This window comes from Panthera uncia, chromosome X (genome assembly GCF_023721935.1).
Source record: "Panthera uncia isolate 11264 chromosome X, Puncia_PCG_1.0, whole genome shotgun sequence".
Lineage (NCBI taxonomy): Eukaryota > Metazoa > Chordata > Mammalia > Carnivora > Felidae > Panthera > Panthera uncia.
In genome coordinates, this window is record NC_064817.1 from 54,254,964 (window position 1) to 54,266,873 (window position 11,910).

The 11,910-nt window shown below is 43.6% G+C and overlaps 1 protein-coding gene across 1 annotated transcript in view; it reads left to right on the forward strand.

Moving 5' to 3' along the window:
• The first annotated feature begins 5,422 nt into the window (after positions 1-5,422).
• The window catches only part of ARR3 (arrestin 3), a 7,053-nt gene continuing 565 nt past the window's right edge, over positions 5,423-11,910 (forward strand). The window contains exons 1-11 of the mRNA XM_049643256.1: positions 5,423-5,465; positions 6,988-7,187; positions 7,314-7,373; positions 7,549-7,616; positions 8,258-8,393; positions 8,587-8,671; positions 8,933-9,005; positions 9,403-9,540; positions 11,083-11,178; positions 11,431-11,454; positions 11,627-11,683. Of these exons, the coding sequence (XP_049499213.1) occupies positions 5,423-5,465; positions 6,988-7,187; positions 7,314-7,373; positions 7,549-7,616; positions 8,258-8,393; positions 8,587-8,671; positions 8,933-9,005; positions 9,403-9,540; positions 11,083-11,178; positions 11,431-11,454; positions 11,627-11,683 (980 nt within the window). The remainder of the gene's footprint in view (positions 5,466-6,987; positions 7,188-7,313; positions 7,374-7,548; positions 7,617-8,257; positions 8,394-8,586; positions 8,672-8,932; positions 9,006-9,402; positions 9,541-11,082; positions 11,179-11,430; positions 11,455-11,626; positions 11,684-11,910) is intronic.

The following is an 11,910-nucleotide window of genomic DNA, read 5'->3' on the forward strand; positions in this document are numbered from 1 at the left end:
GATTTATTCCTAGGTATTTTATGCTTCTTGGTGCAATTGTGAATGGGATCAGTTTCTTTATTTGTCTTTCTGTTGCTTCATTGTTGGTGTATAAGAATACAACTGATTTCTGTACATTGATTTTGTATCCTGCAACTTTGCTGAATTCATGTATCAGTTCTAGCAGACTTTTGGTGGAGTCTATCAGATTTTCCATGTATAATATCATGTCATCTGCAAAAAGAGAAAGCTTGACTTCATCTTTGCCAATTTTGATGCCTTTGATTTCCTTTTGTTGTCTGATTGCTGATGCTAGAACTTCCAGCACTATGTTAAACAACAGCGGTGAGAGTGGGCATCCCTGTTGTGTTCCTGATCTCAGGGAAAAAGCTCTCAGTTTTTCCCCATTGAGGATGATGTTACCTGTGGGCTTTTCATAAATGGCTTTTATGATCTTTAGGTATGTTCCTTCTATCCCGACTTTCTCAAGGGTTTTTATTAAGAAAGGGTGCTGGATTTTGTCAAAGGCCTTTTCTGCATCGATTGACAGGATCATATGGTTCTTATCTTTTCTTTTATTAATGTGATGTATCACGTTGATTGATTTGTGAATGTTGAACCAGCCCTGCATCCCAGGAATGAATCCCACTTGATCATGGTGAATAATTCTTTTTATATGCTGTTGAATTCGATTTGCTAGTATCTTATTAAGAATTTTTGCATCCATATTCATCAGGGATATTGGCCTGTAGTTCTCTTTTTTTACTGGGTCTCTGTCAGGTTTAGGAATCAAAGTCATACTGGCTTCATAGAATGAGTCTGGAAGTTGTCCTTCCCTTTCTATTTCTTGGAATAGCTTGAGAAGGATAGGTATTATCTCTGCTTTAAACGTCTGGTAGAACTCCCCTGGGAAGCCATCTGGTCCTGGACTCTTATTTGTTGGGAGATTTTTGATAACCGATTCAATTTCTTTGCTGGTTATGGGTCTGTTCAAGCTTTCTATTTCCTCCTGATTGAGTTTTGGAAGAGTGTGGGTGTTTAGGAATTTGTCCATTTCTTCCAGGTTGTCCAATTTGTCGGCATATAATTTTTCATAGTATTCCCTGATAATTGTTTGTATCTCTGAGGGATTGGTTGTAATAATTCCATTTTCATTCATGATTTTATCTATTTGGGTCATCTCCCTTTTCTTTTTGAGAAGCCTGGCTAGAGGTTTGTCAATTTTGTTTATTTTTTCAAAAAACCAACTCTTGGTTTCGTTGATCTGCTCTACAGTTTTTTTAGATTCTATATTGTTTATTTCTGCTCTGATCTTTATTGTTTCTCTTCTTCTGCTGGGTTTAGGCTGCCTTTGCTGTTCTGCTTCTATTTCCTTTAGGTGTGCTGTTAGATTTTGTATTTGGGATTTTTCTTGTTTCTTGAGATAGGCCTCGATTGCGATGTATTTTCCTCTCAGGACTGCCTTCGCTGCATCCCAAAGCGTTTGGATTGTTGTATTTTCATTTTCGTTTGTTTCCATATATTTTTTAATTTCTTCTTTAATTGTCTGGTTGACCCACTCATTCGTTAGTAGGGTGTTCTTTAACCTCCATGCTTTTGGAGGTTTTCCAGACTTTTTCCTGTGGTTGATTTCAAGCTTCATGGCATTGTGGTCTGAAAGTATGCATGGTATAATTTCAATTCTTGTATACTTATGAAGGGCTGTTTTGTGACCCAGTATATGATCTATCTTGGAGAATGTTCCATGTGCACTCGAGAAGAAAGTATATTCTGTTGCTTTGGGATGCAGAGTTCTAAATATATCTGTCAAGTCCATCTGATCCAATGTGTCATTCAGGGCCCTTGTTTCTTTATTGACCATGTGTCTAGATGATGTATCCATTTCTGTAAGTGGAGTGTTAAAGTCCCCTGCAATTAACACATTCTTATCAATAAGGTTGCTTATGTTTATGAGTAATTGTTTTATATATTTGGGGGCTCCGGTATTCGGCGCATAGACATTTATAATTGTTAGCTCTTCCTGGTGGATAGACCCTGTAATTATTATATAATGCCCTTCTTCATCTCTTGTTACAGCCTTTAATTTAAAGTCTAGTTTGTCTGATATAAGTATTGCTACTCCAGCTTTCTTTTGGCTTCCAGTAGCATGATAAATAGTTCTCCATCCCCTCACTCTCAATCTAAAGGTGTCCTCAGATCTAAAATGAGTCTCTTGTAGACAGCAAATAGATGGGTCTTGTTTTTTTATCTATTCTGATACTCTATGTCTTTTGGTTGGCGCATTTAATCCATTTACATTCAGTGTTATTATAGAAAGATACAGGTTTAGAGTCATTATGATGTCTGTATGATTTATGCTTGTAGTGATGTCTCTGGTACTTTGTCTCACAGGATCCCCCTTAGGATCTCTTGTAGGGCTGGTTTAGTGGTGACAAATTCCTTCCGTTTTTGTTTGTTTGGGAAGACCTTTATCTCTCCTTCTATTCTAAATGACAGACTTGCTGGATAAAGGATTCTCGGCTGCATATTTTTTCTGTTCAGCACATTAAAGATCTCGTGCCAATCCTTTCTGGCCTGCCAAGTTTCAAAAGAGAGATCAGTGACGAGTCTTATAGGTCTCCCTTTATATGTTAGGGCACACTTACTCCTTGGTGCTTTCAAAATTTTCTCTTTATCCTTGTATTTTGCCAGTTTCACTATGATATGTTGTGCAGAAGATCAATTCAAGTTATGTCTGAAGGGAGTTCTCTGTGCCTCTTGGATTTCAATGCCTTTTTCCTTCCCCAGTTCAGGGAAGTTCTCAGCTATGATTTCTTCAAGTACCCCTTCAGCACCTTTCCCTCTCTCTTCCTCCTCTGGGATACCAATTATGCGTATATTATTTCTTTTTAGTGTATCACTTAGTTCTCTAATTTTCCCCTCATACTCCTGGATTTTTTTATCTTTTTCTCAACTTCCTCTTTTTCCATAACTTTATCTTCTAATTCACCTATTCTCTCCTCTGCCTCTTCAATCCAAGCGGTCGTCGTTTCCATTTTGTTTTGCATTTTGTTTAAAGCGTTTTTCAGCTCCTCCTGACTGTTCCTTAGTCCCTTGATCTCTGTAGCAAGAGATTCTCTGCTGTCCTCTATACTGTTTTCAAGCCCAGCGATTAATTTTATGACTATTATTCTAAATTCACTTTCTGTTATATTATTTAAATCCTTTTTGATCAGTTCATTAGCTGTTGTTATTTCCTGGAGATTCTTCTGAGGGGAATTCTTCCGTTTGGTCATTTTGGATAGTCCCTGGAGTGGTGAGGACCTGCAGGGCACTTCCCCTGTGCTGTGGTGTATAACTGGAGTTGGTGGGTGGGCCGCAGTCCGCCCTGATGTCTGCCCCCAGCCCACCGCTGGGGCCACAGTCAGACTGGTGTGTGCCTTCTCTTCCCCTCTCCTAGGGGTGGGATTCACTGTGGGGTGGTGTGGCCCGTCTGAGCTACTTGCATACTGCCAGGCTTGTGTTGCTGGGGATCTGGCGTATTAGCTGGGGTGGGTAGGCAAGGTGCACGGGGGGTGGAGGGGCAGGCTTAGCTCGCTTCTCCTTAGGTGATCCACTCCAGGAGGCGCCCTGTGGCAGCGGGAGGGAGTCAGATCCGCTGCCGGAGGTTTGGCTCCGCAGAAGCACAGAGTTGGGTGTTTGCGCGGAGCGAGCAAGTTCCCTGGCAGGAACTGGTTCCCTTTGGGATTTTGGCTGGGGGATGGGCGGGGGAGATGGCGCTGGTGAGCGCCTTTGTTCCCCGCCAAACTGAGCTCTGTTGTCCCGGGGCTCAGCAACTCTCCCTCCCATTGTCCTCCAGCCTTCCCGCTTTCTGAGCAGAGCTGTTAACTTATGACCTCCCAGATGCTAAGTCGCGCTTGCTGTCGGAACACACTCCGTCCGGCCCCTCCGCTTTTGCCAGCCAGACTCAGGGCTCTGCTTGGCCGGCGGGCTGCCCCTCCGCCCCGGCTCCCTCCCGTCAGTCCGTGGAGCGCGCACCGCCTCTCCGCCCTTCCTACCCTCTTCCGTGGGCCTCTCGTCTGTGCTTGGCTCCAGAGACTCCGTTCTGCTAGTCTTCTGGTGGTTTTCTGGGTTAGTTAGGCAGGTGTAGGTGGAATCTAAGTGATCAGCAGGACGCGCGGTGAGCCCAGCGTCCTCCTACGCCGCCATCTTCCTGTTTGTCCCATCTCTCCCTCATTTTAAATTTTTTTTTTAATGTTTATTTACTTTTGAGAGTGAGAGAGAGAGAGAGAGAGAGCGCGAGACAGAGTGCAAGGTGGAGAGGAGCAGAGAGAAGGGGAGACACAGAATCCGAAGCAGGCTCCAGGCTCTGAGCTGTCAACAGAGCCTGATGCAGAGCTCGAACCCACAAATCGCAAGATCGTGACCTGAAGTCAGACGCTTAACTAACTGAGCCACTCAGGTGCCCCACTTTCTCTCCCTCTTTAATTGGTTGTAATTGACAACCAAGGGGGGAATTTGTCATATCTTTTGAAAATTGTTAAGTGTGTCTCCATTGTAGAAAAATTAAAAAGTACAGATGAAGTAAAAAGAGACTGCAATCCTGTCACTCAAAGATAATCACTAATAATATTTTAGCTCCTATTCATTCATATTTTCCGTGCAAAATTAGCTATATTTTTATTTAATAGACTATATTATAAATATTTTCTAATCTTCTTTTTCACCTATGTCAATGTATTGCATGGGGGGTACCATAATATATTTAGCCAACCTTCAATCATTGGACATTTTTTCCTATTATAAATAACCCTGTAAAATATATACTTCGTGTGTGTGTGTGTGTGTGTGTACACAAACATATATATGTCCTTCGTATTGGTCCAATCATTTCTTTAGACTAAATGCCTAGAGAAGAAAACAATGGCCGAAGGGCATTCAGACGTTTTTAAAGATTTCTATTGCCAAACTGTCTAACAAAATCAATTGTTTATCAACTGACTCTCCCTCCTGCAGTACATGAGACTGCCCATTGCCCCAGTCCTTATAAACGCTACCATTATCATTACTCTCAGTCCTCATTGTATCTTTTGAATATAGATTCCTTTTCCTTGTGCTTAATTTTAGAAGCAGATAATCTGGCTGTTCAGTAGATATTTTGATCTCTTAAAAATACTGAAATAAGTTGCTTTCTACTAGTGTGTGGCTGTTGGTAGTTTTCTTTCCTTTGGGTCAGGGCTCCTGATAGAAGTAAGATTCCTCACCCCTGTTTTACATCTTTTCTTCCCTCAATCTCTGTCACTCTGTCCTTGGACAGGTAGCCCTCTGTACCCCATCCCACTCTTCATTGAAGCCCTCACTACCCCATAGTTCATTGAAGCAGCTTTCTATTTGCCCCTAATTTTAGGCATCAGCTGCAAAGCATGAGTTCACTTATAACTGTTCAATTTCTGCCAATATTCCCATGGTCATCATCGTCATTCAAATCTATAATTACAATTTCCAAAGTGATTTCTCATACGTCAACTCCTCACATTAATTCCTATGAGTTAGATTGGGCATGCACAAGTGTGGGCATTGGAGTCAAAAGGCCTGGGTTGAAATCCTGGGCTGTCACTTAATGGCTCTGAGCTCATTGTCTCTACCTGTAAAGCAGAGATAGTAATACCTCAGAGGATTGTTGTGAAGGCTAAAGAACATATGGAGAGCTTGTAGTGCAATCCTGTTATTGACAGGTGAAATAACTGAGGCTCAGAGAACTCGAGGGATTTGTACAAGTCATATTCAAGCCCAGATAGTCTGACCCTAGAATTATGTAATAAATACCCTGTACCCACCACCTAGCTTTAAAAAAGAACTACAGAAACAAACTGGTCTCCCATGTGTCCTTCCTTAATCCCATTCCCCTTCCTCCTCTCTTCCGTCCTCCTCTCCTCCTCCCCGGGAATCACTATCTCGCATTTGGTGTTTATTATTCCTCTTATGTTCCTATACTTCTACTTAATAGTTATGTATCTGTGAGAAGCTCTGGTATTGCTCGATTGCTCTACATGCTTTTTAACTTTATATACACAGTATCAGATTATGCATATCATTCTGAAACTAGCTTTTTTTTTTTATACTCAATAGTTTTTGAGACTTACCCACGTTAATACATGGAGTGCTAGTTCACTTATTTTAAGCTCAGCTTAGCATTCTATTATAGGAACATACCATAACTGTATTACCCATTCTTTCATTGACTGATTGATAGATATTGAAATTATTTCCAATTTTATGCTATGGCAAATACTGATGCAAATACATTCTCATATGTATCTCCTCATAAATATGAGCAAGAGTTCCTCTAAATTCTTCTTAGGTCATAATATACAAGCAGATTGAGTTTTACTGGATAGTGCCAGTTTTCCAAAGTTGTTGTACTAATATATACTGAGACCAGGAGTGTGCAATGAACTCCTGTTGCTCCACTTGTTCACCAACACTTCGTATTGGCAGACTTTAAAATTTTTTCACAGTCTGATGTGTGTGAAATGTTATCTTATTGTGGTTTTAGTTTGCATTTATCTGATTATTGATGAGACTGGACATGTTTTCCTGTCTTATCGGCCATTCTATTTTGTGCTTCTGCAAAGAGCTTATTCATATTCTTTGCACACTCCTATATTGGTATTTTTCAATTATTGATTTGTGGGAGTTCTTTATCTATCACAAATGTGAAGCTTTTTTATTGAAGTATAGTTGACACACAGTGTTACATTAGTTTCAGGTTAGGAATGCTAAACTTTTGTTTGTTATATATGTTGCAAATATTTTCTCCCAGGCTTTTGCTTGTTTCAGTGTTTATAAACACCCTTAATGGAAAGAAGTTTGAAATTTACTGTAGTCAAATGTATTTATCCTTTTCTTCATGGCCATATGGTTTCAATCATATTACATTGTCTCTCCATGTCTTCCTATGAGCCATTTAAGAACTTCCTTTCTCCCTCGGGCATGACAGTTCACTCTCTTTTCCTCCTTTGCCTGCAGTGTTTGTCATGTTGACATGTGCCTTTCGCTATGGCCATGATGACTTGGATGTGATCGGTCTGACATTCCGCAAAGATCTGTATGTACAGGTGCAGCAAGTGTTCCCACCTGAGCCCACCAGCACCCAGGGGCCCCTCACAGTCCTACAGGAGCGACTGCTGCAAAAGTTGGGGGACAATGCCTACCCCTTTACCCTGCAGGTACTGGCCCCCAAATCCTGGGCAAGGTTTCCAGGGAATGTTAAGAGAGGAAGCTACAGAAGGAAAACACAGTTGGGGAGGGGGTCCCTATTTCTTCTGTTTGCTGACCTCCTTCTGATCCCCTAGATGGTTGTTAACCTGCCCTGTTCGGTGACACTGCAGCCAGGTCCCGAAGATGCGGGAAAGGTGAGGTCTGGGTTCTGAGAAAGAGGGATAGTCAGGATGAAGGACAGAGGGACAAATGAAAAAGACTGGCAAAATGGACAGCTAAGGGATGGTGTCAGGCATTTCCTTATAGAACCCAAGAGGAAAGGATAGGCAGTGTTAGAAGTGAGTTCTCTTGGCCCCTTCACCTTTGCAGGCCTGTGGGATTGACTTTGAAGTGAAGAGCTTCTGTGCTGAAAACCTGGAGGAGAAAATCTCCAAGAGGTAGTCTTTGGTCCTCTCCAGAGTCCCTGCCTGTGCCAGGAAACAGATCTTGATCTCAGGACAGAAACAGCCCAGCTTCTAACCTCCATAGTACCATCGCCACCAACTCAGATGTCCAGCTCCGATCCCCCTCTGACTTCTCTTCTTTGCTCCAGGGCAGTAAACTGACTTTTCTGTAAAGGGCCAAAAAATAAACACTTAGGCTTTTTGAGCCCTATGGTTTCTGTTTCTGTTACAACTACTCAACTCTGCCATTGGAGTGTGAAAGGCAGCCATAGATAGTATGTAAATGAATGAGCCGGGCTGTCTTCTGATACTTTATTTATAGACACTAAAATTTGAATTTTATATGATTTCCACATGCCATGAAATATTATCGTTCTTTTGATTTTTTTCAACCATTTAAAAATGTAATCGCCGTTCTCAGCCTTGGGCCATACAAAAACAGGCCAGATTTGGCCAGTGAGCCATAGTCTGCTGACCCACGGTCTAGATGTCTACACTGAGGGTCTATTGGAATTCTCTGAGGGAGGTTTTACCTCACCTCCACCCCAACCCCAAGCCAGGACTGGGCCATGGGGTTGGCATGGAGCTCTGTGAGTCCCAGAGATGTTCTGGCTGACCTCTTGGCCTCTCTTCAGAGACTCTGTACGGCTGGTGGTTCGGAAAGTACAGTTTGCACCCCTGGAACCAGGCCCTGGTCCCTGTGCCCAGACTGTCCGCCACTTCCTTCTGTCATCTCAGCCCCTACAACTCCAGGCCTGGATGGACAGGGAGGTTTGTGACCCCCCCCCCCACTTCCTACCCCCTACCCTGCAAGCCCTCTGAAACCCTGATTCTTCACTGATTTCCTACTTGGGTAGACAGGGATGGAAGCCAGGGTGGCAATAGTGCTAAGGAAACAGAATTCTAGGTCTTGATCTGGGTGTTCTCCCTCCAACCTCATGATGAGCCTCTCCTCCTGCTCCAGGTTCACTACCATGGCAAACCCATCTCTGTCAATGTTTCTGTCAACAACTGCACCAACAAGGTCATCAAAAAAATCAAGATTTCAGGTGATTTTCTTTTCCTATCCCTCTGCACCTGGTCCCTAATCCACACATCTTTTTCCAAAATCCTGCCTCACCTATCCAGGCTGCATTTATCTGGACTTTCCCTTTAATGAAGGCTTATCAAAATACATATCTTTGTCCATAAGCATATTTTAGTACATCATGCATAGTGTACCCATGAATAAGGTCACATCTGAGGGTGGTGAGTTGGGACCTTGAGGATGACTAACTGATTATAGTCATGTGCTTTTCCTGGCTGTTCAGTCGACCAGATCACAGACGTTGTCCTGTATTCCCTAGACAAGTACACCAAGACCGTGTTCATTCAGGAGTTCACGTGAGCTGGCACTGGGGCTGGGGTCAGAGAGCCAAGGGGTGGGTTGGTGGGAAAAGGGTCAGGGACTGGAGGCAAAGAAGGGGGTTCAGGAAAGAAGGAAGAGGGTAAGAGCCCAGGACTGACGAAGGTCAACGTGAGGGCTGATGTAGAGAAAGGGAGGGATTCCCAGGAGAACTAGAGGGAGGATACCCATAACAGGACCATCAAAATGCTGAGAGAGGTCAAGGGCATAAGGATTTCCCACCAGAGCAAATTGTTCCCCCTCTGCACAGTCACACATGCCAGCTCTCCTGGATACTCCAGTAGGTTTGTGGAATTGTGCAAGATACTCTTGGGAATGAGTGTACATGTAATTGGCAAGCCTAGTCTAAGTTCTTTTCTTCTTCTCCTTTTAAAGGGAGACTATAGCTGCTAACTCCAACTTCTCTAAGAGCTTCGCAGTAACCCCACTCCTGGCTGCCAACTGCCAGAAACAGGGCCTGGCACTGGATGGCAAACTCAAGCATGGTGATACTAATCTGGCCTCTAGCACAATGTAAGCTCAAATGTAATTACCAGCCTCCATTTTCTATCTGTGACCCACTCTGCATGCCATGTATATAGTTCTGAGGTTTCACCTGCAATGAAGTCTACCTATTTCTTTTTAAGTGGTTCTAGGCCAGTGTTCAGAGATCCCTGCAGGCCTGAGGGCCAAGAATAAGCTAAATAATGTCCACAGGACCAATGCCAGGCTTAGGTCACAGACAGCAAGAAAGGAAAGAGAGGAAAATTCTTTGCGTTGTCTAATATTTCACAGCTCACAAAGTCTTATATATATATTATATCTTTGTAAGAATCCCATTAAAGTAGGCTGGATATGTGTTCTTATTCTATTTTATACTTAAGGACCCTGAGGCTCAGAGAGACGAAAGGACTTGTCCAAACTTGCACAGCTAATAAGTGGCAGAGGTGGACAGGATTCTACTATGTGTCATCTGGCTGTAGCACCATGATCTCTAGAGTGGCTACTCTCTAGTGAAGACAGAAATGGAGTGAAAAGGCTAGGAGCTGAGAAATGAAGGAGGAAAAGGGCCAAAGAAGGAGAATGATATAATAGGAATTGATAGAATTCTATCCAATTATTCATTTGGCCCTATACCTTTAGAGGCCCTAGTGTTAGATGTGTCTTCCACCAAAAGCCATCTGCCACCATCTGACAAGTGCTCATCGTCCCCTGCCCCTCTCCATGCCTTATCAATCTTATAACTATAGATTGTCATTGCTAGACCGACCCTTAGAAATTATCCAAACAGCATTATTTTATAGATAAAGGATCAGTATTCCAGAGCCATGAAGAGACTTTCCCAATATCATACAATTTTCTGTGTCTTACTTTCCAATCAGTGAGTTTTCACTGAGTACCTGTTACATGCTCATTCCTATGCTAGGTAATATGGGAGGATATAAAGAAGTTTTAGATATGCTCTGCCTTCAGTCAATTTATGGCCTAGATGGGGAACAAAGAAGAATGCAAAAGCAATCGAAAGGTTAAATGATAGCACACATGGTTCAGATTAGAAATTCAACAGAATTTAAAAGAAGACACCATAGCTGGAGTGGGCTTCCCGGAGAAGACTAAATGAGCTAGATATTAAGGCATGCGCAGGATCTAGATAGCAACAGAGGAAGGAAAGAGCATTCCAGATTGGGAACACAGCATGGGCAAAGGCCAGAAAGGTGGGAATCTGCATGGCATGTTCTGAGTATGGAGAGAGGTTGGGTCTGCTCAGGTTGTATCCCAGGTGTTAGGGAGTTAGGGCAGAAAAGGTTAAAGAGGCTGAGTGGGGCCAGTTTGTTAAGGGTCGTGAAAGCCAAGCAGAAAGTAGTTATATTCAGAGATGTTGGTTCTTGAGCAGAGGGTGACATGGTAAAACTGGATGTAAGGAGCAGAAATGTGATTTCCATGAGTAGGAGAGATTAGAGCATGGGAGGCCTGTTAGAAAAGGTGCACAGGAAGGGACTGAGGGACTGAATAAATTACCACCACCACCACCACCCCCCTGCTTAACAAACACACAAAAACGAATACTACCACCAGTCTTCATTCCAGTCTTCAACCTGGAATGAACAAGGAGCTGCTGGGGATCCTGGTGTCCTACAAAGTGAGAGTCAACTTGATGGTGTCTGGTGGAGGGTGAGTAAAGGGTCAGGGTCTGTCTAGGCAGGGGCTGGGGAGCCACTTTTGTTTTCCTTCCAGGTGGACTGACCCAATCAAGCTGTTCCCCAGACCAGTTTCCCAAACCTGTGAGCTCAGTGAGCAAGCCACCTTCCCTTCTGGAAGCCCATTCTGCGGCTGGGTTGGCCTTCTGATCCCTTATCCCCCGGTAAAACTAGGTTGCCACTTTCATTTCCAGCTGCTAATTTTAGGGTGTCATTCTACCCTCAGCATCCTAGGCGACCTGATCACCAGGTAAGAGATGCTATGGGGAAGCCATGGGGAGCAGGGCCTGGGGGCAAGAATGGGAGACTAAAAGAGTGCCAAGGGAGTGTCTGAGGACATCCCGGGACCAGAAAACTGAGGGAGGGAGGTTCAGGGAGTTGCCTTGGGGGAGATCCATAACTCTCCCTTGGAATCCTCCCAGCGATGTTGGTGTGGAGCTGCCCCTGATCCTGATGCATCCAAAGCCATCACATGGTGAGTGACCAGGTGGGACTCATAGGAGCGGTGGTCCTGAGTGTTGGGGACCAAGCAGTTCTGATCTCTTGAATCAAGGACTGGCAGTTTGGGTAGAGACTACATAGCAATAGGCAGGTTGGGTTCCTAGGTTTTCAGGGTGTGTGTGTGTGTGTTGGGGGGTAGAGAGGAGAGGGTTAAAAAAGGAGGGGGAAGAGAAACACTTCTTCACTCTACTGAGGAGCCCCACAT